The following is a 26,862-nucleotide window of genomic DNA, read 5'->3' as shown; positions in this document are numbered from 1 at the left end:
AGTGACAGTTCATTTTTCAGACTGTCCGTACCAGGCTCTGTGGATGACGTCACCCATATTTGAGAATATCTGCCTGCTGTCCCCGGATAACATCTGTTATGATAAGTAACTGTACTTTATTTAAAGATGCATTTGATTTATAAACATTCATTAATTCCTTCTACCTCTTGACACATTTATTACATCTAAAGGATTTGTTCCCCTGCCCCCCCCCCGTTGTGTTTACCCTTTCTGTTCCTCTGTCCTATCAATCATTGTATTTCCCCCACCTTACCATGTGTATGAAAACATTTGTCTTTGTGAGTCTGTATTTCACACCATATTTATTTAAAAATATTTTGCTCTTAGTAAATTGGCACAATTGTATTAAAACTGAAGAATTGTAGATGGATGGGAAATACCTATTGGATTTCTTTCAATTTACTTATTTTCTCGGGGCTACTTTTAACCCTTGGTTTGATGAAAATCTTTTGTATGTCATTTGTAGTTTCTTTGAGAGCATGTAACTTTTGAATAATTGGACCCTAGATTAGTTCAGTAGGGGCTGAAAACAAGGCCTTGTGCTACATGGCAGGGCCGGCCCTTTATATAAAAGCTAGTCTTTTCTTTGACTGCTTATCAAGTGTTCACATTCACCTAAAAAAAAGCCAAATGAACCACTGATTAGCCTAACTTTCAGCTTTTCCCACTTCTTTACACTGGGTTGGAATGCAGCTACACAAAAGTTTAAACTGGCTTGTATTTTCTGTGCTGCTGCTTTGGACAAACCATAAATAAGATGCTTGCCATTTGAGGAGAAACAGTTGTTCTATATGTTTTAAGATGTTTTAGCCAGCCCAGGGCCTCAGAGGCAACATTGAACTCTTCCATATAGAAAATCTGCTTCCTAGTCTGGGGATGCTACAGAAGTAGGAAAGGGCATATGAAATTGGGAGGGAGGGGAGGACCCAACATAGTTGCAAATGAAAGCACCTGATGCTTCAGCTGATCACAAAGGTATGCCAGTTGAGCTGGAATCTCAAAAGAGCAGGATGAAGACTGATGGGTAAAAAGAATAAAAATATCTCTTGCTGTTGCTGTGTATCAGTTATTGTATGAGTGTAGTCACAGAAATCTTGATCTAGGATGTAATTCTAAAAGAATAATAGAAGCATTGCATAGGAATGTAGACTTGCTGACACTTTGATAACACTAGCAGTACTGAAAAATGTAAATACTGTATAAAGAGCTTTAAAATTGGGGAGGGGGAAATCCCATTCATTATATAGGATCCCTTAACTGAATTGTGGAATGCACTTCAAATAATTGCAGCTAAGTAAACAAGACAGACAAAATAGCAAAGAAGTAATAATATACTACCGGTATTTATTTATTTAATTTGTTTTCTATCCTGTTCTCCCCAATGAGCTGAGAATAGATTACAGTTGGTAATCAAAATTATAAAAACATGATTTGACCAAGATGGCATTGAGAATGGACACATAATAATAATTTATTTTTATATACCGCCTAACCAGCAGTTCATAGCAGTTTACACAATTAGGTACTCAGCATACAGTATAATAAAAACTAACATCATACATAATAAAATTCTAAGTAACTAATACAAGCATTAAAACTGATGAATAATGATAACACAGTATAGACTAAAATAAGCACTAATTTTTTAAAAAAGTACATTATTACAACATGATAATATAAAAAGTCAATAATGTATATTATATTGTTTAAATAAGTGGGTTTTAAGATTTTTTTGAAATTGAGAAATAAGAAGATTCAAATATGAATTCATTAATCCTGCTTGGAATGCTAAGATCCTAGCCAAAAATTTTTTGTAACGACATGAATTTGCTGAAGGAAAATAAAACCAACCAGATCTACAGATATTTTTCTTAAAAATAAAAAAATTAAAATGAGAAACGAGGTAAGCCGATGCTAAACCAAATAAAACTTTAAAACAAATGCATCCAAATTTAAATAGCCTCAAACTGTAGCCAGTGAAGCTTTTGATAATATACACTGATATGATCGGGGTTTTTTCAAATTAAAAATCAAACGAATAGCTGTATTTTGTATAATTTTTAGTCGGCTAGTGGTTATTTTATACAATCCCAGATAAATAACATTACAATAATCCAGTATTGAAAGGATTAAAGATTGGACCAGGATTTTAAATGATATAAAATCAAAAATATTTCCTAATAATACATAGCTTCCAGAGGACAATAAAACATCTCTTAACCAGTGAATCTGTATGGGCCTTAAAAGATAGACCGATCTAAAATAACCCCTAAAATTTTCAGCTTAGGGGATATTGAATAAGATTGACCATTTAAAAATAGAGTTGTTTCAGTAATTTTTTCATTAGGACTAGCTAGAAAGAACTTTGATTTACCCGGATTTAATTTCAATCTAAATGTAGATGTCCAAGTTTCCACTTGTGTATGAATAAAAGCTATGTAATTTAACACTTTTGAAGTGAATTTGGTTAAAGGAATAAGTATTGAAATGTCATCTGCGTAAACATAAAATTTTACTTGTAAACTATGTAATAAATAACATGAAGGTACTAGGTAAACATTAAAAAAAGTTGGAGAAAGCGATGATCCCTTAGGGACTCCACTTTCATTTACCCATCTGGTAGAGTATTGTTCAGCACTGACTACCTGGTAAGACCTATTTTTCAAGAACACTTGAAACCAATTCCACACCCTACCTGAAATTCCGAAGAAATCCAAACATGCTTGTAGTATATCATGGTCTACTAAGTCGAAAGCACTACTCAAATCCAGTTGTAGAATAATTGCGCTTGAACCTGATTTAAATAGACTATGGATATGATCTACTATTGAAGCTATAACTGTTTCAGTGCTATATCCTGTATGGAAGCCAGATTGAAAATTGTGTAAAATTTCAAATTTATCTAAATAATTGCACGGTGGCTAATCCAGGTCACTAGTACCTGGCCAAAACCCAAGGTATAGCAATATTTCATGCTACCAATACAGAGCAAGCAGTGGCTTCCCCATGTCTTTCTCAGTAACAGACTATGGACTTTTCCTCCAGGAACTTGTCCAAACCTGTCTTAAAACCAGCTACACTATCCACTCTTACCATGTTTGTCTTATGGTGGTAAAATTTTATGTATTTTTAAAATCCAAAACATTTGCAGGATTTTTTGTGTGTAAGAGAGTTGGAAGGGGTGGTGATAATTCTCACAATGTGCACGTACAGGCTGTAGAGTCTTAGTTGCCTTTTCTGTTCCCTTATTGAATTTATATTCTTGGCTCTCATTATTGTGGACTAAGAACATAAGAATTGCCGCTGCTGGGTCAGATCAGTGGTCCATCATGCCCAGCAGTCCGCTCCCACGGCGGCCCTTAGGTGTTAATTTTCCTTATGAAAGATGGTTTATATTTATATTTTCTGTTTCAAGTTGGTACTGCTTGATTGTATTTGATATAAATTTATAAAGAAAAAAAGATTTTCATTTTGTTCCTTATTTACAACTATTTGAAGTTCATCCCACATTTTCATTAGGGCCTGCATATACCGACATTGAAAGTAATAGAAAAACTGTTCTTATAGTGCACTCCTGTTTTGGTACATCATTTATTTGTTTGGGATTCACAATTTCAAGAACAATATGATTTGTCATAATTAAAATGTAAGACACACATTAATGTTATAATTAGTTTATTTACTATATTTCATAACTAGTCTTTAAGCCCGTTACATTAATGGGTGCTAGAATAGATGTGTGTGTCTGTCTTTCTTTCTCTCTCTCTCCTTGGCCGCTTTCTGTCTGCCTTTCTTTCTTTCTCTCTCTCTCTCCTTGGCCGCTTTCTGTCTGTCTGTCTTTCTTTCCTCGGCTGTCCACTACCACCCCTTTCCTGCTCCCCCTGTCCAGCAGTAGCCCTTCTCTCTTCCTTTTACCTTCCTCCTGTCCAGCAGCACCCCTTGTCTGCTCCCGCTGTCCAGCAGCAGCCCTTCTCCCTTCCTTTTACCCCCCCCCTGTTAAGCAGCACCTCTTCCCTGCTCCCCCTGTCCAGCTGCAGCCCTTCATTTTACCTCCCCACTGTCAAGCAACACCCTTTCCCTGCTCCCCCTGTCCAGCAGCAACCCTTCTCCCTTCCTTTTACCTCCCCCGTGTCCAGCAGCACCTCTTCCCAGCTCCCCCTGTCCAGTAGCAGCCCTTCTCCCTTTTACCTCCCCACTGTCCAGCAGCACTCCTTCCCTGCTCCCCCTGTCCAGCAGCAGCCCTTCTCCCTTGGTTTTATCTCCCCCCTGTCCAACGCACCTCTTCCCTGCTCCCTAATACCTGCTCCCAAACCACCGTTCTTACCCTCCCTCCATCCCGGCTTCCTGGTCTCTTCTGGCCCACCGGTATGAACCGCTGCTGCTCTTCATTCGAGTCTGCCCTCCTTTTCAAAGCAGCCTGCTGAGGATCGCCGGCCAGCTGTAGCGAACCTCGCAGGCCGCTCTCCACCTCGATAGCACGTTCCCTCTGATGCAATCTGCCCTCCTCTTCAAAGCAGCCTGCTGAGGATTGCTGGCCAGTTGTAGCGAACCTCGCAGGCCGCTCTCCACCTCGTTAGCACGTTCCCTTTGATGCGATCGCGTCAGAGGGAATTTGCTACCGAAGTGGAGTAGCCTGTAAGGTTCAGTACAGCTGGCCGGCGATCCTCAGCAGGCTGGTTTGAAGAGGAGGGCAGACACGAATGAAGAGCAGCAGCAGCGGCAGCAGTTTGTGCAAGACTTAGAGTGAGTGAGGGCGGGAAGGAGGAGTCACCGGTGTGTTCTCCACCTCCTTGCGTCCGTGGTTACCATTTCAAACTCCGCATACGCAGTAGGTTCTACTGGTAAGGAGCTACGGATCATGGATGCAGGGATCACGAAGTTTGAAGTGCGCATGCACGCTTAGGGTTTTAGTAGATAGAATACATAAATTACCAGAAATCCCAAGGTAGCTTTCCCAAGTGAGCTTTAGGTATATATATACCACCTATTAATTGTCGAAATGGTTTACATTCAGGTACACAGTCATTTGTCAATCATATTGGGTCCTAGAGAAAAACTGAAGTTTTTTTTAGACTGATATCTTTGGTCCTCGTAGAAGATACTGTATTACAAGAGTTTTCAAGATCTTACAGACTTGAGCTTGTTGGGTCATAAGAGCTTTTATTTTCTTTGTTCATCATGCATGCTGCTTTAATTTATAAATATCCACAGTGCTGTAATCAGGAATACGGAGTTCATCAAAATGTGCAAATTTTTTCTTGACTTAACTTCCCAAGAAATCCTTGGGAAGTTAAGTCAAGAAAAGATTTGCACATTTTGATGAACTTGATACTAATTGGTAATCTAAAAGAATTTTCAGCTGGTTTAATGTATTCAGGAATACAGCATCTTATGAATGTTTAAATTTGCGTGTTTTTTTTGTTGTTTTTTTTGCACAGAATTAAATGATTTTATTATCCAACTTGATGAGGAGGTTGAGGGTATGCAGAGTACCATCCTAGTACTCCAACAGCAGCTGAAGGAGTCTCGCCAACAGTTGTCTTTATCCCAGCAGCAGCAGTCCCAGGCCTCAGCCTCAGGTACCAACAGGACTCCAGTTTCTGAGCCCACAGACCAGGGAGAGGCCTTGGATAAAGACTGCAGCCGTCTGGCTAATGGACCTAGCAATGGAAACTCTTCCCATCAGAGGACATCTGGACCTGGGTTTTATAGGGAAGGTGGCAGCACAGAAGAAGATTTTACCACATCCCCAGGAAGTGGTGTCAAACTCTCTAACCACTCTGAAGAGAGAACTGGCAGAGGCAGTAGTAGTTATATAAATCAGCTCAGTATTGGGTATGAGAGTGTAGACTCTCCCACAGGCAGTGAAAACTCTGTCACTCACCATTCAAATGACACAGACTCCAATCATGATCCCCAAGAGGATAAGCCATTAAGTGGGAAAGGTAACAGAACTCTGAGTTCCCGCCATGTCCAGAATGGTTTGGACTCAAATGTAAATGTACATGGTTCAGTTTTGTAACATTTTTTCTGCAAACGTTTTATACAGTGTCATTTAATTTTGGAGAGGATACTGTCCAGAAAGTTTAAATAGTGCTTAATTTGTCACAATTCTGCTTTTGTGTGATTTTTTTATTTTTATTTTTTTTGCTTTATGTAATACCTCTGCCAAATTGGAAATTTTAACAGTTAATTACGTTGAAGTTGCTAAAAAGACATTTGTGTAGGGTCAAGTTATTTTTATATGAGTTAATGTGAAGTTGAAAATGGAACCTACTTCCAGAATTGAACATTAATGATGTCTGTACAAATCTGTGTATCTAGAACTTGTGCTGTGTAAGGGCATTCTTATTCTCACTGTACTTGGACCTATTCAAACACTTGTCATGCTGTGGGTTTGACTGCCAAGTTTGCTGTCTTACAGTAGATTACAAAGAATTAAACTTTCTGAAGGAGTCCTGCAATAGTTTGTGTTAATTATAGTTTTCACCTTACATCTGTGCATTTTTTCTCTAGGTGACTAAGCATTTAAGAATTGTGTGCATAGTTATTCAGTTTTAAGAACTGTTGTATCCTGTTTATGCATATTGACCTGTGACTCTGATATTAGCTTACCTGTACTGACCAAACCTAAATAAAAGATTTTTAATAATATACTGTAATTTTTCTTTATTTGTGGATCACATGCTTTTATGCTTTACTTGACAATACGGTTATTGTGTTTTGGTGAAGCATTGCTTGCAGCATGCTGTGTCAGTGAATGTGTTTAGTGGACTTGCTCATGACAAGTTAAAAAGAGGAAGACAAGAGATACTACATCTGCCATTTAGCATTTTCTACAATCCAAGATAATTTTTTGAAACCAACCTAACAGAACATTATTCTCTTTAATCCCTTAAATCTGAATATCAAAAATTTCAGTTTTGCAGTAGTCAAATGTCCACTAAACAGAAGTTCCTTAATAGCTGATTGCATGCAGATAATTACCTTTCAGGGCATAATAGTCAACATGGATATTTCCTTTTGTTTTAAAAATATTTCTTCATCTTTATATGCTCTGGAAGTTTAAAATCTAAGAAATACAGACTTTGTGGCAAAACACAATGATAAATACACAGAACATTCTTAATAAATCCCCCCTTTTATTAAGACACGGTGGAGATTTCTGCCACGGGCTGGAGCGCTAAATGCTCCAATGCTCATAGGAATTAGTGCTCCAAACAGCGGTAGAAACCTCTACTTCAACTTAGTAAAAGTGTGTGTGTGGGGGGAAAGAATTTTGTTTATCGGTTCAAGAAAACATAGAATAAGTACAATTGGTACTTAAGATGATGATTAGTCTTCGGGTTAGTGTTCTTTTTTTTGTTAGCAATAATACAGTGAATGAAAATGTTATAACAATAAGTCTCCCCAAGGAAAAGAATGAAGGCAAAATAAAATCTACAGAAGTTATAACAAAATGTCTACAAATCCTCACCTGGAGGGAGAAGCAACAAAGCATAAATACATCATGTGGAAAAGCATATTTGTTTATTGAAAGCTTCTGTACCACTACTAATGACTGGGGAGTCAATTCAGAGCTTCTGTAAAAGTTATAATACAGAGTTAGTGTTTTCTGAGATTGATTATGGTATAAATGTCTATTGAAAACAATCAACCTATGTATATACACATATAATACTAGCATTGTGTATTATGGTCATACTAAATCCTACTTATTTGCATACATAATACCTAGAAGATGGGGTTGGTATATGTATGGAGATTACTTCTGGTGGCCACCCCCAGCAATAAACAAGATTTGATGATAAAGATAGCAATGAAAACAACATTAGCAATTCACTTCATAGAAATGCAACAGGAAATGAGCTGAAATTAAAAGCTATACAAAATATGAGATTGCCTTGGAATAGTAGCTGGAAAGCAATACACTTCCTCCTCCATATTCGCGAATTCCATATCTACGGATTCACTTATTCGCGATTTTAAATCAAAAAAAGCGTTTTTATTTTTCAGGCTATTTTAAGCCCTGTAAGCCCCCCCTTAAGCCTTACCTGGTGGTCTAGCGGGTTTTTGGGGCAGGAGCGATCTTCCTACGCTCCTGCCCCATGCAGATCGCTCACAGGAAATGGCTTGAGAGACAACGGGAGCTCAAGGCAGCCATTTCCTGTGAGTGATCTGCACAGGGCAGGAACGTGGGAAGATCGCTCCTGCCTCAAAACCCATTAGATCACCAGGTAAGGCTTAAAGGGGGGGGGGGCTTTCAGGGCTTAAAATAGCTGGGGGAAGCAGGGGTTAGGGGTAGAACTGGCCCAAATATTATTCGCATTTTTTTTAAATATTCGCGGGCTGGCTCTGCCCCTAACCCCCATGAATACGGAGGGGGAAGTGTAACCACAAATGTTCATAGTCTAAGAAACAAAAATCAGGATTGGCAAGCCCTGATGTTATAGGCAGACTTGGATATTGTTGCTATCACAGAGACATGGTTCACTGATTTCCATGGATGGGACGCCAACATACCAGGCTATAATCTTTTTAGGAAGGACAGGTCAAAAAGGTGAAGGAGTAGCTCTCTATGTAAAGACAGATATCCAAGCGACTGAAATGCAGGGTGCCTGGGGAAAGAAAGAAGCAATATGGATTGTTTTGAAAAGAGAGGACGGAACTTCTATCCACTTGGGTGTTGTCTACAGACCTCCGACTCAATTGCAGCAAATTGACAAAGATCTGATTACGGATATACAAAAGTTGGGAAAGGAAACGTGCTGTTGCTAGGTGATTTCAACCTGCCGGATGCAGACTGCAAAGTTCTGTCTGTGGAATCGGAAAGAAGTAGACAGCGTGGATGCCTTTCAAGGGGCTCTGCTTAGGCAAATGGTAATGGAACCCCAAGGGAAAAAACGATACTAGATCTGGTGCTCACAAATGGTGAAAGTGTCTCTATTATCCCACCTGGGAAGTAGTGATCATCATACAGTTTGGTTCGATATAACAGCCAAAGAGGAAGATGGCCACACACAACTCAAAATCCTAGATTTCAAACGTGTGGACTTCAGTAACATAGGAGAGTACCTGCAGAAAGAGTTGATTGGCTGGGAATACATAAGAGAAGTGTAAAAACAGTAGTCCAAGTTGAAAAGTACAAAAGCCAGCCTGTTAGTCGTCTTTGAACTCATAAACCTTTTGTTGATTCATGGTTCTATGTCCATACACAGAGAATTTCCACAGGTTTCGCTCCCAAAGAAAGCACACTACTGCACATTATTCTTTGATGGTGCAGTCTTGCAGTGGAGCGCCCATGTTTCTGACCTCGTGGCTGCCTCATGACTAAAGGCCGAGCGCTGCACTGTGCGTGGACAAACTATCCTAACAGGCAATGTATGAGTATACTGTATATGTTGCATTTCGCTAGCTTTAATTTTTGATTTGCCCTCATATTTACAAAAAAAACACCCTCTTACTAAGCCAGTCTCATTTCTCTGGTTTTATCAATTTATTCTAGTGCTGCTCGATTTCCGATTCAAATCAATTCACCAATTCACTTAGGGTGAATCGATTTGTTGTTTTTTTTTTTTAAATCGGGATCGCTGATTTATTGACCAACTCTCCTCCCATCCTTCAGGTCTCCTAAAGTAAGAGCAGCAGCGCTGCCTCTTGCTGGCCGTCCACTGCCGCTCCTGCTTTAGGGGGCAAGGGGAGAGGTTCAGTCATAAAGTGCTGAATAGGCCTTTGTAGCATCCTCCGGCTTCCCCCTTAGCCTCCCGGTCTTACCTTCAGCTAATTAGGGTAGCTTGAAGAGAATTGCCAGTGCTGTAGTGATCCTCAGACTGCTAGCATCCTCCGCAACATGTTCCCTCTGCCGCGATCCCACCCCTGATGTAAGAGGAGGGGCGGGACTGCGGCAGAGGGAACGTGCTGCAGAGGACAATGGCAGTCTGTTAGGATCCCTACAGCACCGTGATCCTCTTCAGGCTGCCCTAATTAGCTGAAGGTAAAACCGGGAGACTAGGGGGGAAGCCGGAGGACACTACAAATAGGGAGAACATGCAGGCCTTTGGGGGGGCCCTGGTGTAAAAGTATATGGAGGGAGGGAAAGGGGTCCAAAGAGACATGCATATACCAGACTGAGGGGGGGGGGGGGGAGAGAAATAATGGGTCTAAAAACAGGAGAGGGTAAGAGATGGTGGATCTTGGGGTGGTGGGGAAGGAAGGAGAGATGCTGGATGAAAGGGTAGTTGAGAAAAGGAAAGATGGTGGATCTGGGGATGGTGGAGTCCATCGCTGCAGGGATGGAGATAAAAAAAAGGAAAGATGCCAGACCGGGGGAGGGAAGGGAAACAGAAGGGGAGGACAGAGATGGAATATGGATGGTTAGCACAGAGAAAGAAGAAAACAACAAATGATCAGGAGACCTTGGCGAGCAAGTTGTCAGAAGACTTATGTCCCAGAGCCTGGGACCAACATGATTTGAATAATGACCAGACAACAAAAGGTAGAAAAAAAAATATTTATTTTCTATTTTGTGATTGCAATATGTCAGATTTGAAATGTGTATGCTGCCAGAGCTGGTGTTAGACCGCGAACGTGAGCTAGGATTTAACAGTTGAAAAGTCTTTTTTGTTTACACCACAGCGCCAGTGTGGATAGGAGAGGGCAAAGGGGGTAGGTGAAGAGGCTATAAAATAAACCCACCAGGATGTTTGGGAAAAAACACACAATTGGGCAAGAAAATAGAATCAAAAAATAGATTCAATAGGCTGAATAGAATCGAAAATTTTTTTCCTGAATTGGGCAGCACTAATTTATTCAACTTCAGTTTATGAACAGTAGCTTATCTTTCCCCCTCACAATAAAGCTCACTTAGAAACTACTCAACACTGCTTGGTTTTTTTCTTTTTCTTTCTGGCACCTTTATGGAATATATGAGGGTAAATCAAGAAGTAAAAGCATAATACATTTAACGGCTTTAATAGAAGTAACTGTGAACAACTGAACCTGTCACTTTTCCACATATTTCTCATTCAAGATGATGCATTTGTAATAACGTTCAACTAGCTTCTGCATTCCTGCAGAGAAGTTTTTCAGGTGCTCCCGAAGCCAGTTGAGCACCGCTTTTTACTTCATCAGAGGTGAATCTGCGATCTCGCAGCTCCTTCAGTGAACCAAAGATAATCATAAGGCAACAGATCTGGGGTGTAAGGAGGATGTGGAAGACATTCGAACTCAAACTGTTGCATTGTCTCATTTGTTGCTGCTGCTGTATGAAGACTTGCATTGTCATGGTACAGCAAGACTGTTTTGGAGTGACTTAGTGTTTAGAGCTACAGCCTCAGCACCCTAAGGTTGTGGGTTCAAATCATGTGATGCTCCTTGTGACCCTTGAGAAGTCACTCAATCCTCCATTGCCCCAGGTATGTTAGATAAATTGTGAGCCCACTAGGACAGTTGGGGAAAAATGCTTGAGTACCTGATTGTAAACCGCTTAGATAACTTCAATAGGCAGTATATAAATACCTATAAAATAAATTCCTCTTTTGCTGCAAATTGGAGGTTTAAATTCATTTCACAGCATTGCACAGAAATTTTCACGGTTTGGCTCATGATCTTGGAAATGCACCAGAATAGACCCCTTCATGATTTTCTTGGAGGAGGGTTGACGTTTGCATTTCTTCTTTGCTGGAGAAGACTGATCTCTCCATTCCATGTGTTGTCTTTGCTCTCTGGCTTGTAGTAATGCACCCATGTCTCGTTGCCCATGACAATTCTCTCGAATTCTCTGATCTTCTTCAAACTGTCTCAGGAATTGTGTCGCAACCTCCACACAAAGTTGATTGTGCAGTTCAGTAAACTGTTTGCGAACCCGTGTGCAGACTTCCCTGTATCCCAGGTCATCAATCATTACAATATGCAGAGCCATAGGTGATATCCAAATTTGCAGCCAATTGAGAAACTGTTATCCATTGGTCTTCTCTAATCAAGGCATCCACCCTGTGCGCGATGTTGATGGGCTGAGACCAGCCCCATTTGGTCTCAGCATTAGAGAATGACACGGTGATTGTTATCCGCGAGTAAACGCAAATAACCCGCCGAAACGGGGAAAGAAAAAATAGTGGTCGCTTTGTGCGGGGACAAGGCCATTCACTGCCCCATGGAGCGATGAATGGACTTGTCTCTGCAGTGAGGCAATCAAGGATCGCGCGGTCCAGCAGCCCCCACCTGCCCAATCGTAGCGTTCCGCCATCTCTCTCCCTCCACCTCACCTTAGATGCAGAGTTTGCCAGCTTGCTTTTATGCCCAGCTGCGCGGCTGCTCAAGTTATTCAATCTTCTCCTCTGCTGCAACTTCCTGTTTTTGGTTGCGTCAGAGGAAAAGATTGAACAACAGAGCAGTCGCGCGTGCAGCTGGGCAAAAAAGAAAGCCAGCAAACTTGGCATCTAAGGTGAGGTGGTTGGAGGGAGTTGACTGAACGCTGTAATCGGGCGGGAGGGGGCTACTGGAGATCGCATATGTTCCCGGCTCACACTAGGAAGGAGGGAGTGGGAGGGAAAGAGATTCTGGGTCAAGGGGATGAAGAGGGAGAGAAAGAAACCCACAGCAGGAAAGAAAGGGGAGGACAGGCAGGTGAGCCAGATGCTGGAAGCAGGGGGGGGGGGGAAGAAAGAGGGACAGAAGCTAGATGGGGTTGAAGAGAAGAGACACATTAGTGTGGAAGAGGAAGACGGGAAATCTGGACACAGGAAGGTAACAGAAACAGAGGGGAAATTATGTGCATGGGGGCATAGGGACAGAGACATAAAGGGGACATACATGCCATGGGGATGGTATATGGACACGGGGGGGAGGGGGGCAATGCCAGATACATAGGGGAGATATTAGAAATGAGGAAAATAGGAACACAGAAGCGAGATTGTTTGGGGACCGAGCTCGCAGGCTCCAGCGGCTTGCACAAATTACATTGTAACATGCCAAGAAAGTAAGAGGGAGGGAGGTAGATAGATAGGCCGCACGAGAGGAGCTGAAGGGTGATAGAAAGGAACAGATGGTGAAGGAGGGAGGAAAGGGTGGTGGTGGAAAGGAATAGAATAGACATTGAAGGAGGGTGGAGAGGAACAGACCCTGAAGGGAAATGTGGAAGACAGAGTGGGGAGAAGACACTGGAAGGGAAGAAGATAGATGCCAGACTATGGAGGAGCGGAGGGAAGAAGATGGGTGCTAGACCAATTGGGGGGGGGGGTGTGAAGGGAGAGGCACAGTAACAGAGCAAATGGAAGACACAGAGAGAAGAGACACAGTGGATGGAAGGAATTGAATGAGAAGATGAGGAAAGCAGAAACCAGACAACAAAGGTAGAAAAAAAAATTCGATTTATTTTCTTTTTCTTTTTTTGCTTTAGGATAAGGTAATATATTAGTTGTGTTGATAAAAATTTATAAACAAAGCCCTACCAGTTGAACATCTCTTTCTCTAGTTCAGCAGCCAGAACTTTGATTTATAAGGAAGGAATAAGCTAAATATTGCAGTACTGAGGCTTATATGGATGCTGCGGGGGCGGTGAATGGGATGGCAGTGACGGTGACATGAAAGGGATGGCGGTGACGGGGTGGTGAAGGGAAAGGCGGTGAAGGGGACGGTGGGACGGGGACGGGGCAGTGACGGGGTCAGATTTTTTCCCCATGTCATTCTCTACTCAGCGTGGCTGCACTTTTCAAGGCTGTATTGTTTGTTCCCCTGATGAGCCAAACATTGGTGAAACAAGGTTGGGAAGATTGGAGAAGATGTGACAGTGTTGGAGCTCAAGTCATCTTTTGTCAGTTAAGTCCTTGAACGTGCCCCCAGGTGACTTTGCCCTTTTCTAAACCTGAGCTGTTCTGTGAAGCAGTTTTTTTGCCAGTGAAAGTATCAAAAGCAGTTTTGATTTGTACCTTTTGGTTCTATACTGCTACATTAGTCTGAGGCTTTTTCTCCCTCTGTTTGGGTACATGCTGGGTTTGAAGAGGGGGGTACCTCGGTGCCACGATCACACAACATTTTGACTCATTATATGAACATAATTTAACAATTGCCTTTAATTTTTTATTTACCCTTGCAGCATGATGTGTTAGGCTAAGAATCTTGTATTGAAAGCGGAATGGCAGTGATAATGAAGTTTCAGAAACGGTGGAGTAATATGATCATATTTTCTTGCATTTAGTAGAAATCTAGCTGGTGTTTTGTAAAAGCTGGAGTCTGATTTGATATTGGGGGAGGGGTTCTTTTCAGTTATGGTCCTATTTACTAAGCTGCATAAACTAATGTGCAAGCAGGACATTACCCCATAATAATTGCTAACACAGCAGATAACACATGCAGTTAGTTATACTTACATGCAGTAGCAAACTTTGCTTTATGTTAAATCCAGGGCACTGTTAGTCCTCTTAACATCTTCAACATGTACCATACAGGTTTTGCACAAACAAATATTAAATGCAAAACCTTAGCACATCTTAGTAAGTTGTGGGGAGGTTGATGCTGAAAGGCCAGTCTCTATTTCTGCTTCTATATACGGTATTGCTCATTTCCCTTCATAGGGAACAATCCTTTAAAAATTTCAAATCTCAACTAGAGACTTTTTTTGGTATGGCTTTTGCCCCCTGCCCTTAAAGAAGGTTTGTCTATGTGACCCTGAGGTCAGCATACTTGGTTTGTTTCTGCTGATTGTTACCTATCCTGTTTAAATTTGTAGTTCCTTTTCAAGCTTTTAATTTTATCTTAATTTTATTTACACCGCTTTGGCCTGTCTCCCTCAAAAAAGATGCGATAATGAGTTTGTAAAAAACATAACTGATAGATGGAGAAATGGGCTAAGAAACTAGGGAACAGGGTTCAAATTCTACTGTAGCTCCTTGTGACCCTGGGCAAGTCACTTAACTCTTCATTGTCCCAAATACAAAACTTAAATTGTGAGCCCATTAGGGACAGAGAAAGTACCAGCATATAATAAATGTAAACTGCTTTAGTTGTATCACAGTAAGGCGGTATATCAAATCCATGATTTTGTATCGGAGGCCAAAACAAAATATTTCATTTTTATTGGAACAAAGTTTAAAAATTTTTTTAACACTTAAAACTAGCCTTAGCAAAACAATTGTTCTATTCATTAACTCTTCAACAGATGTTTCTCAGACTATCCAACATTTCACAGCCCCTTTTCTACCCTTTCTTCTGAGAGCTAAGGACATAATACACCCTCACAATCCAGGAAGGAAAGGAGGGATAGCATTAAAAATGTCAGCTGGGTAGTTCCTAAGTTTCTTATAATCCAATACCTTCCTATTTAAAGTAAAATTTAAATATAAACATTGTTTGAAATTATTCTCCATGTTTTCTTTCTTAACCTGCAAGAGAGAATTCACTCTCATCAGTTCACTGTTAGACTTATAGTCTAAGAAAAAACAACTATTATTACAGTCCTGGACCTTGGCATGATAACTGAAAGCTTGAAAACTGTTTCAGTTGAGAATTTCTGCTATTACATTAAGCAGCTTGACAAGGTGGTCTCTGTATTTGATACTACTGTTCCAAATTAACCCCAGTTAAGGAGGTGTCTAAGGAGATTCTAGCCCCACCTGCAATCCTATCAGAATAGCATATTGCCTGCAAGAGCTTCAGTGTTTGACCATGTTACTCCTCTCTTTAAAAAGGCCCATTGGTTACCCATCACCCATAGATTTACTTTTAAAATTCTTCTTGCATTCAAAGTTCAATCTAATCACACACCCTTGTTGACAGGCTTTTGATCCCATACGAAACTTTGCAATCACTTCATTCATCGCAACATCTTCTAACAGTTCCCTCCATTCGACAACTATTCTTCGATACAACATCTAAGACTATCTATTCAGTAGTTGTACCCACTTTATGGAACGCCCTCCCCATTGCCCTGAGACAGGAAACTAACTCCAATAACTTCAAGTCCAGCCTTAAAACTTTTCTCTTTAAAGATGCCTATGAGATTTAGACATAGGTTAAACACATATGGGACTCAGACAAAAGGCCTATTCCAGACACTCCCTTTCTCCCCTTATTTAAGTAATGTAATTTCCCTTTTGTACCATGTTTCGTCAGAAGTATTGTGTGGTTTGTATTTTCATTTCCCTGTTTTTACTTACATTTTAATTTTTGTATGATGTTAACCGCTTCGGTAATTAAAGCAATATATCAAGCCTCAATAAACTTGAAATGTTTTATTATCTACAAGGAATTCTTTTATTGGCACTGCACCCCTACTTCCAGCAAAGGTTCCTGTTCTATCCTCCCACTCCATGGAATTAAATGATGATGAATTTTTTTAAGGAAGCCTTTTCATCTGGAACCTCATATGCTACCATAAATTGTGAAAGGCAATATCTTTAAAACATACCTTAAGACCTTGGTGTTTATAGTATTGGAGCCTGCTGATTTGGGAATAGTTAACTTAAGCACTGTTTAATTTGTTCTGTACTTTTCCTAGTGTATGTTCAACCCCTTTTAAAGGTGCTAGTTATTTTTGTTGTATGATTATTATTGGGCTCTTTGTAAAACAAATTTAATAATTACACACCAGGGAATAATGTCAAGAAATAACAAAATTGTACAATGTTATCCACACAGATAACACCCCCTCAAAAAAAAAAAACCAACCCCAAAACACCACAGTATAAAGTTTGCAAACAAATAGATTAGTGTACTTTTCCAACAATTGAGATTATCTTTCTGGAAACAGGTGCCTCCAGTCACTGTGTGTGTGACTGCATGTGCAGAGTGATTTAGTGCAGTAGATTTGGTACATTTGTGAGCTTGTAATTGCATGGGAGGTAAATGATTATTTGATGCGTGTTTCAGATGTTCCCCAGGTGTTGCTAGGTGCAATGAATTAGTGAGGTATGTTTTTAAGTATAAGCAGATGTGTTCCGGATGTCTTGTGGGTGAGGTATTACTGTAGGGGGGCTGTGTGGGCTTTTCCATGGATAAGTGAGTGTTTTCTGGCAATGCATGGGTTCAAGGTTTGTTTATAGGTGGGGGTTTTCAACAGTTGGATATCTACAAGTGCATAGTTTGCGCTTTTGTGTGCATGGTTTAAAACAGGCTTGTCCAATTTCAGACCTTGAGGTCTGCAAGCAGAACAGGTTTTCAGGATATCTTTCATGAAAATGCATTAGAATTGTACAGAGACAGAAATCCCACCTGTCCTGAGGGATCCCCTTCATCTCCACATAAAAATTACCTGTCCCCATAAAAAGCAGCAATTACTTCTGACAGTTTTGATTTTAATTGAGTTTTACAGAAAATTCAAAACAAAGTCAGACATCTGCCAGAACAGGCATAAAACCAATACGCCTTCTCCCTCTCCCCAGTCAAGTGGGGTTGGCATATCAACAAAATGCTATCCCAAAGAAGTAGATTTAAGGCAAAATTTGACGAACAAAAAGATGCCTGGTGAGAAAAATCTGCACTGCCTTCGGAGGTAGAGTAAATAATGTTCCAAACTTCTTGTGACACACAATGTAAACTAAACATAGTGCAAAACACCAATCACTCACAAAAAAGGGGTGAAACCGTTCAACTTAGTTTCATAAACACAGGTACACCTGGCAGCTCCTTCCTCTGGGATCCCAACACTATCTCTCACTGACCCATGCTGCAGGTTAAATTCAACCTGGAGCCAAAGTGAAACAAATCCTTGGTCAGATAATGCTTTCCTTCTCCCAACAAGATAATGTTTTGCTGAAAATCTGTTGCCTCAGGAGAAAAGGATGCTCCACTGATCCATGGTTAGTAGTTTAAATATCAGTTCCTTTTTATAATCCCCCCTCTCTTGTCCAAACAGTTGTTCAATAACAATAAATTTCAAATCCACAAAACTTTGTCCTGACATGACACAATGCTGAACCATTGGAGCTTACAATCTTTTATTGTTCAAACAGGATGTGTGCTCAATTACTCTGGTCTTAAATGTTCAGGACGTTTATCACAAATAAATACGATCAAAGGGACACTTAACTACATAACACCAACAGCTTCACAAGTGGTTGTAGAATACGGTGTCATTTTTTAATTTATCCCATTGGAAGATAAGATCCTCTTCTGTGACAATTCAAATGGAACAATGTCCACATTTACGGTGTCCTCCAACTTCTCTTAGTCCACACATCAGCCTTACTAAGCATATCAGCCAGAGACAGTGCCGTTTGTGCAGTGCTCCTCTAGGACTCAAGTTTTAGAAGTGCATCCAGTGTTATTTCAGATTCATTGTGGTGTCTCTTTTTTTGTGAAATACAAACCATTAGGCACATACACTTACTTTGTTGCCTTGATTCCTCAATTGTTTGTTCTTTATATAGCTCTTCCTGTACAACATGTCAGTTCTCTATATATTTAATGCATCTGCTTTATATGGGCCTAGCTGTTTAGCCTTACTTTTGGTACTTTTCATAAGAACATAAGAAGCGCCATCTCCGGATCAGACCTTCGGTCCATCAAGTCCGGCGATCCGCACACGCGGAGGCCCTGCTAGGTATACACCTGGCTTATTTTATAGCCAACCATATCTTTATATGCCTCTCTCAAGGAGATATGCATCTAGTTTGCTTTTGAAGCCTAGGACTGTCGATTCCGCAATAATCTCCCCTGGGAGAGTATTCCAGATGTCAACCACTCTCTGTGTGAAGCAGAACTTCCTGATATTAGTCCTGAACTTGCCCCCCCTTAGCTTCATTTCATGTCCTCTTGTCCGTGTCAAATTGGACAATGTAAATAGTTTTTTCTGCTCTATTTTGTCGATTCCTTTCAGTATTTTGAAGGTTTCGATCATATCCCCACGCAGTCTCCTTTTCTCAAGGGAGAACAATCCCAGTGTTTTAAGTCGATCCTCATATTCCAGTTTCTCCATACCCTTCACTAGTTTAGTTGCTCGTCTCTGCACCCTCTCCAGCAGTTTTATATCCTTCTTTAAGTAGGGAGACCAATGTTGGACGCAGTATTCCAAGTGGGGTCTGACCATTGCCCTATAAAGCGGCATTATAACTTTCTCCGATCTACTCGGGATTCCTTTCTTTATCATGCCCAACATTCTATTTGCCTTATTTGCCGCTGCCGCGCATTGTGCCGACGGCTTCAGGGTCCTATCTATCAGTACACCCAGATCCCTTTCTTGTTCACTTTTTCCCAGAGTTGCACCTGACATTCTGTACTCGTATTCCTTATTTTTACTGCCTAAATGCATTACCTTGCATTTCTCCACGTTGAACTTCATCTGCCATTTCTCCGCCCATTTTTCTAACCGACACAAATCGCTCTGGAGTTCCTCACTGTCCTCCTGTGATCTGATTGCCCGGCAGAGTTTTGTGTCGTCTGCAAACTTGATGATCTCACTGGATGTTCCGTTTTCCAGGTCATTGATATAAATATTAAAAAGGATCGGCCCAAGTACCGAGCCTTGGGGTACACCACTAGTCACTTTCTCCCAGTCGGAGAACTTCCCATTTATGCCCACTCTCTGCTTCCTGTTTTCCAGCCATTTGCCTATCCATCTTTGTATATCTCCCTCTATGCCATGGCTTTGTAGTTTCCTAAGAAGTCTTTTGTGTGGAACTTTGTCAAATGCTTTCTGGAAGTCCAAGTATATTATGTCCACCGGCTTTCCACTATCAATTTGCTCGTTCACGGTCTCAAAGAATTGGAGTAAATTCGTCAAACACGATTTCCCTTTCCTGAATCCATGTTGACTGGGTTTCATCAAGTCATGTGTGTCCAAGTGCTGAACTATGCTATCCTTGATCAGTGATTCAATCATCTTGCCGGGGACAGATGTAAGACTCACAGGTCTATAGTTGCCCGGTTCTCCTCTCGATCCTTTTTTGAAAATTGGCGTGACGTTCGCTTTCCTCCAGTCGTCTGGTATCTGACCAGTTCTGATTGATAGGTTTGCAAGTTTTTGCAGTAACTCTCCGATTTCGACCTTCAATTCCTTCAAGACTCTCGGGTGAATTTCATCCGGTCCAGGGGATTTGTCACTTTTAAGTTTGTCGATCTGGTAGTATATCTGATCTAAGTTCACTTCAACTGTGGTGAGGCTGTCCTTTATTTCTCCTGTAAACAGTTTCTCCACTTCAGGTATTGTTGAGGTGTCCTCCTTCGTAAAGACAGACGCAAAGAAGGAATTTAGTTTGTCTGCGATTTGTTTATCTTCCTTGATGTACCCTTTTCTTCCCATGTCGTCCAGGGGTCCCACTGCCTCTTTTGCAGGTTTTTTCCCTTTCACGTATCTAAAGAAGGGCTTGAAGTTTTTGGCCTCCCGGGCTATTTTTTCCTCATAGTCCTGTTTTGCATCCCTCACCGCCTTGTGACATTTCTTCTGTTCATCTTTATGTTTGTTCCAGGCTTCGGTTGTCTTCGTGCATTTCCATTTTTTGAAAGAGTCCTTCTTTTCTTTTATGGCTTCCTTCACCTGTATGGTAAGCCATGCCGGTTCTCCTTTGCCTTTAGTTCTCCGATCTTTGGAAATCCTCGGAATGTAGAGATCTTGTGCTTCTGCAATAGTATTTTTCAATAGGCACCATGCCTGGTCTACTGTTTCAAGTTTGTCCACCATCTTCTCGAGTCGTTTTGTTACCATGGCTCTCATGCAATCGTATTTACCCTTTTTAAAGTTTAAGGTGGTGGTTAAGGTTTTGGCATGTTTCCCTTTCCCGATGTCAAGTTTAAAGTTGATTACATTGTGATCACTCGTTCCCAGTGGAACCATGACTTCTACTTCTGTTATCGGTCCGGTGAGACCATTTAGGACCAAGTCCAAGGTGGCGTCGCCTCTTGTCGGCTCTTTTACCATTTGCTCCAGGAAGCAATCCCCTAGCACCTCCAGGAACTTGGCCTCCTTGCCGCAGTTGGAGGCTCCTAGTTTCCAGTCTATTCCTGGGAAATTGAAGTCTCCCAATATAACTACATTGCCTGTCTTGCATACTTGTTTGATTTCCTCCATCATTTCTGAGTCAGTGACCTCCGCCTGTCCTGGGGGACGATAGTCAAAGCTCTTAGTTGTGCCAACACTTGAATAGCCTCGCATCCATTGCATGTCTCACAAACATAGTTAATTCTAAGTCTAATTGCTGTCCTCATGTTTCTTTGGTGATTGTCTTTATTCATTGTTTCATTTACAAAGTGCATGGCATTCATTGGGTACAATACATGTACTGCAATTACCATCATTTACTCATTGTAGGCTTCAGAATTTTAATACGAATGTTAACTCATACTTTATATGTTTTTTTATTTTATGTGTTTTATGTGTTTTATATGTTTATTTAGTGTCCACTGAGGAAGGTGTTGTTTTGTACACCAAAATTAGGATGCTTGTTGGGACCATTTATTTGAATAAAGACTGTTTTATTGGCTGAAAGGATGCCTCCCTTGCCTTTCTGTTGTACCATTGATATTCCAAGGCGAGTTCTTTGTTCATGGGTTTGTTCTTATGACATAACATGTTGAATTACTAAATAGTGCATGTTGGTAGTGATTTATTTGAAGGTATCCTCACTGTGTTGCTACCTTCCTCCACCCACCTTGTGAGGGGCTCCCTCACTCCTCCTCACCCTACTTTAGAATTATATCTGCCACCTTGAGATCTTGATCTGCTGCTCCCAAAGACTCCTTCCACCTGCTTTTAGGGAACAATATTCCTCTCTCCTTCCCTTTCATATATCTCAACTCCCTCTCCTTTCATTAGGAGCCCCTCCTTGTCTCTCTGAGCCCTTCCCATCAAGTACCCTAGGTAGATTTTGAAACACCATCTCTGATCAGAATCTTTTATAGGACTATTTTACTGAAAGAAAAAAAATTGGGGGAGTAACTGAATACATTGCAGCTAAACTGCCAAATCAATCCAAATTCCAGATAATGCTACAGAAAGAAAAGTCTGCATTTTTGTCCTTGGAAATTAAAAATATTGGGGGAGAGGTTAAAGCAAAGTTATAAGCCATCTGAGACCTAAGTGCTTTAGCAGAAAAATAACAAATTACCCTCATTCAGATATTCTAGCCTTTCAATAGACCAGATACCTGTGGCTATGGATTTTATAAAAGTGTTGAGGTAGAAGTACAGATGGATAAAAAAGAATTCTGGATTTTTTTCACTGCTCAATTTTAGGCTCCTAGACTTCAAACAAACATTTGATTCCCTTAGATGGTTCACTTTATCATGTTTCAATGTTAATACAGATTTCTTAATAGGAGCTAAACAATTGTACATCATTGGCATAAAATAGTTTAAACCCAAATGATTCTTCACAGCAAGTGAACTAAATTACCCTGTTACAAAGGATCAGTGATAATGGGGACCCCTATAGTACCCCATCCTCTAGCAGTGTTATCTATGACAAATTATTACATTACATTACATTAGTGATTTCTATTCCGCCATTACCTTGCGGTTCAAGGCGGATTACATTCAAACTAAAACAAGAATTACATTTCAACTTTGATGTAATAGAATAAACAATGAGATAAAATTTTAAGGGAGAATTATGGGTTTTAGATAATGTTAGGTAAATAGAAAAAATTAGAGAGTACTAAGGGTTTATAGAGTGTTGGATGTTGGGTTAGGATTGTTGTGCTGGATAGGTTTAACATGTTTTTTGAAGAGTATGGTTTTAATTTCTTTCTTGAAGGTTTTGTAATCTGTGGATGAAGATAACAGAGTGGTGAGCTGTTTGTCCAACTTAGCTGCTTTGGAGGCTATTAGGTTGTCATAAAGTTTTTTTCGATTGACATTTTTGGATGGTGGGTAATAGAATAGTGAATGGGTTCTTCTGTGTCTGATTGAGGAGGATTGATTTAGTCTGTTATTCCAGTAAATTGGGCTTTCTCCGTTGATAGCCTTGTAAAGTAAGCAGTAGAATTTGAAGTTCACTCTCGCTCCTATTGGAAGCCAATGCGAGTCATGGTATGCCTCTGTGATATGGTCATATTTTTTTAGTGAATAGACAAGTCTCAGGGCTGTATTCTGCACCATCTGCAATTGCTTCATCATGGTCGCGGGACATGGTAGGTATAGTATGTTGCAGTAGACCAGCATCCCAAGGATTAGAGATTGTACCAATAGTAGGAATTGCTTTTTTTCGAAGAATGATCGGATTTTTCTCAGGTTTCTCATTGTCGTGAATGATGTCTTTATTATTTTGTTAATTTGGGGTTGCATGTTACAGCTTCTGCCAATCGTGATTCCAAGCAATTTTAAAGTAGGTTGTATTGGGTATGAAAACAAATTTATTACAAGATTAGTTAACGTTGGAGTTTTGTCATTTTCAAGTAGAATTAAATTTGTTTTGTCAGGGTTAAGTTTTAATTTGTGCTCTGTCATCCATATAGCCACTGATTCGAGGGTTCTGTGTATTGTGTTTGCCATGAAGGATTCTGGTTGGTTGAAGGGTAGAAGAATAGTGATGTCATCTGCATAGCTGTATGAAATTATGCCAAGATTATCCAGGTAGTAGCTGAGGGAAGCTATGTATATATTAAATACAGTAGGTGATAGGGGTGATCCTTGGGGAACTCCGCAGGGGTTGGACCAAGGTTCTGATTTTTCTTGCATTGTTTTGACTCTAAGTTCTTGATTGTAGGAATCCTTTAAACCATGCAAGTACTTTGCCAGAGATTCCTATTGAGTCGAGAATAGAAGCATATCGTGGTCGACCAAGTCAAAGGCTGCAGAAAGGTCTAATTGTATCAGCAGTATTTTTTTGCCTGTACTGAGGTGTTGTCTTGCAGTGTCCATTAGTGTTCCTAGAAGTGTTTCCGTGCTGTATTTGGCTCGGAATCCTGATTGTGTGGGGTGGAGTATGTTGTGATTCTCTAGGAAAGAGGCTAGAATTTTGGCTACGAGACCTTCCATCAGTTTAATGTACAATGGGATTGAAGCAATGGGTCTGTAATTGGATGGTTGGTCTATTGCTCCTTTAGGGTCCTTTAATATCGGAGTTATTATGATTTTGCCAAACTATGGGGGGAGCAGAGGGAAGAATGGATCCACTTCAATTAGGAGATGTTTGGAGTAGGGAGTATCAAGAACTCTGGTTCTCTATGATATCTTTGCAGTTTTTTATATAGTCAGTCATGAGTTGTTACTAGTAAGTCTGCATGAAATAGGAGCAAAACTTATGAAGTGGTTTAGGTTAGCTAATAGGACCTTTAGGATGTTGGAAGGAGATAATTGCATCTTGCACCACCATGAGAACCACACTTTTAAGTTATACTCAAGCAATCCTTCTGATACTTCTGCTCCTCACAGACTGGAAAACATATGCACACAACATATACCCAATACCTATCATAGCAAACTCCCCAAACTGGCATCGCATATTAAACAGAAACACAAACTATCAGCCCTTCAATTATCAACCCTCCCCTAAATCAACAACTAGAAAACCACCAAATCCCTACATTACCACAATACTACCCCACCAAAGATCACTCATATACCTGAAAACAATGAGCAACTTGCCAACAGAATACACCCCTCTCCAGCAACAAATACACTCCGACTACTCAAAAGACTATTTTCCTCTCACGCAAACATATAAATCCCACAGTATTCTGGTCAAAAACAGATTCCATAATACAACACTACACACCTAAAGACTTCATTTCTAAATGGAACCTGCTAAGTAAGACCACCCTCAATAAACTAGCCCCAGAAAAACTTAAAACCAAAATCCTCCGAAAATCAGACAAGTTGTTTGACAACGAACTACTCCAACTCAAAAGACAATGTAGACAACTGGAAAGAAAATGGAGAAAAAGAGACCTAAATTCCATAAAAACAGCATGGATAACAACAAACTGAAAGTACAAACAAAAACTGAAAGAAAAAAGAAGGACATACTACTCAAAACAAATTGGAGATGGACCCCAAGACTCAAAAAAATTATTCCAACTACTAAAAGACCTCACAAACACAACACCATACATAGAGAACAACAATTTGCCCCCACCTACAGCCACCCTCCTAGCTTCCTACTTCAAAAACAAAATCGCAATTATCAGAGCTTCTTTCAACGGAACACACTCACACAGAGTCATCATTTCCACCAATAGATAAAGACTCAGTCGTAGCAGATAGAACCTGGTCTCATTTCTCACCTATAGATTGCACAGAATTCAACAATATAGCCATGCAGCCTGTGACCTCAACCATTGCCCCACATATCTACTGAAAACATCAAGCACATTATTCCGCTCCCTGCTTCTACAATGGATATACTCTTCACTACTAGCTGACAAATACGCTCTTTGGAGTACACTTAAATTAAAAATATCTTTGTGCTAAAACTGGTCTGGGTAGTCATGTATGTATTCTAACTGTGGCTGCTAAGAAAAAGAAGAAACATTTTAAATCATCAAGGTCACTTAGAGCAAAATACATTCATGTTCCAATCAAGCAAACAGAGACCACGTCTGCCACCTGTGTCTCACTGCACTCTGAAGAGTGGGCACTGCTGTGCAGAGGTCAGAGCCAGGCTGAATGCATCTTCTTTGCTCTGCACTGTCGTGTCCTGGAATTCGTGGCAAGGGGTAGATTCCAAAAGCCATTAGATATGTCTAAGACAGAGAAAAGTGTACATTTGGAGTTAAATTTAGACATTATTTTAGAGTAAGAGGCTACCGCCATTGCTACAGATTTTGAAACCTTATTTAGGGCCTGAAAGTCTAGTGATCTCAAAGGAGCCCCCTGGTTTGGCAACTAGCCAGGCTGGAGAGCCACATGCTGAAGAGATAAGTCCAATCAGACCCCTCTCCTCCATCTTATTTACTGGTTCTCTTGCTTGATGAAGTACTGGGTACTGTTTTTGTGGTGGAGGATCTTTTCCCTCTATCAGAATTTCAGTTTGTATCCTCCCACAAGCTAGCTTGTCTTCTGCCCAAACTGGGATATCTACCACCTCTGAGGGAATTACAGTAAGATCATGCTGCTGAGCTGCCTTAATGCACTGCTGAGAATGACCTCATGAACAAAAGTTATAGCAGCTTATGAAAAGACCTGCCACATCAAGTATTTCTTTGTATTAACTCTAGTGTTGGCAGTAGTTTCTACAAAGTACTGTATTTTTCGCTCCATAAAAAAAACACTTCACCCCCTCCCCCAAAAGTGGGTGGAAATTTATGCATCATATGGAGCGAACAAATATAACAATTTTTACCCTCCCCGGTACCTTTTTAAATTCTGGTGGTCCAGTGGTGTATCGGCAGGAGCGAGCTTTCTGTGCTCCTGCCCCTCCCTCACTGGACGGCTGCCTCATCACATCTTGCAGCCTGTGATTCACATGGCAGGAGCGAGCTTTTCGTGCTCCAGCCTGGCCCCATGCTGTTCCCTGAACGGCTGCCATCAATTATCATGAGTCCCGCGAGAACTGACGGCAGCCATTCAGAGAGCAGTGTGGGGTAAGGCTGGAGCGCAAAAAACTAGCTCCTGCCTTGTGCGTCACTAGCGGAAAGCGCGCTCCTGCCGATACACTGCTGGACCACCAGAATTTAAAAAGGTACGCGGTGTGTGTAAAAAATTGTATGTAGGCTGGGACGGATCCAGCTTACCACTAGACCACCAAAGAGGGAACAGGGTACAGAGCCTGGTATATTTATTAACTATATTAATACACAATTTGGTTCAGAATGGTTTTTTTTCTTAGCTTTCCTCCTCTAAACCTAGGTGTGTCTTATGGTCAGGTGCATCTTATAGTGCGAAAAATACAATAATTCTTCTGTTCCCTTTCTACTGGGATAACCGCATACTTTGAAGCTGTGTCATTTACACCCTGCATCAAATACATTTCCA

The 26,862-nt window shown here is 40.7% G+C and overlaps 1 protein-coding gene across 4 annotated transcripts in view; it reads left to right on the top strand.

Moving 5' to 3' along the window:
* WTAP (WT1 associated protein) overlaps window positions 1-6,675 on the top strand; it is a 252,683-nt gene extending 246,008 nt beyond the window's left edge. For all 4 annotated transcript variants that reach the window (XM_033939910.1, XM_033939912.1, XM_033939908.1 and 1 more), the window contains one exon: window positions 5,460-6,675. In XM_033939910.1, coding sequence (XP_033795801.1) covers window positions 5,460-6,043 — 584 coding nt within the window. In that variant the 3' untranslated portion in view covers window positions 6,044-6,675. The remainder of the gene's footprint in view (window positions 1-5,459) is intronic.
* Window positions 6,676-26,862: the final 20,187 nt, after the last annotated feature.

The sequence above is a fragment of the Geotrypetes seraphini genome, chromosome 3 (assembly GCF_902459505.1).
Source record: "Geotrypetes seraphini chromosome 3, aGeoSer1.1, whole genome shotgun sequence".
Lineage (NCBI taxonomy): Eukaryota > Metazoa > Chordata > Amphibia > Gymnophiona > Dermophiidae > Geotrypetes > Geotrypetes seraphini.
Note: the sequence above shows the minus strand (reverse complement) of the source record. Positions and strands in the feature narration are given on the sequence as shown.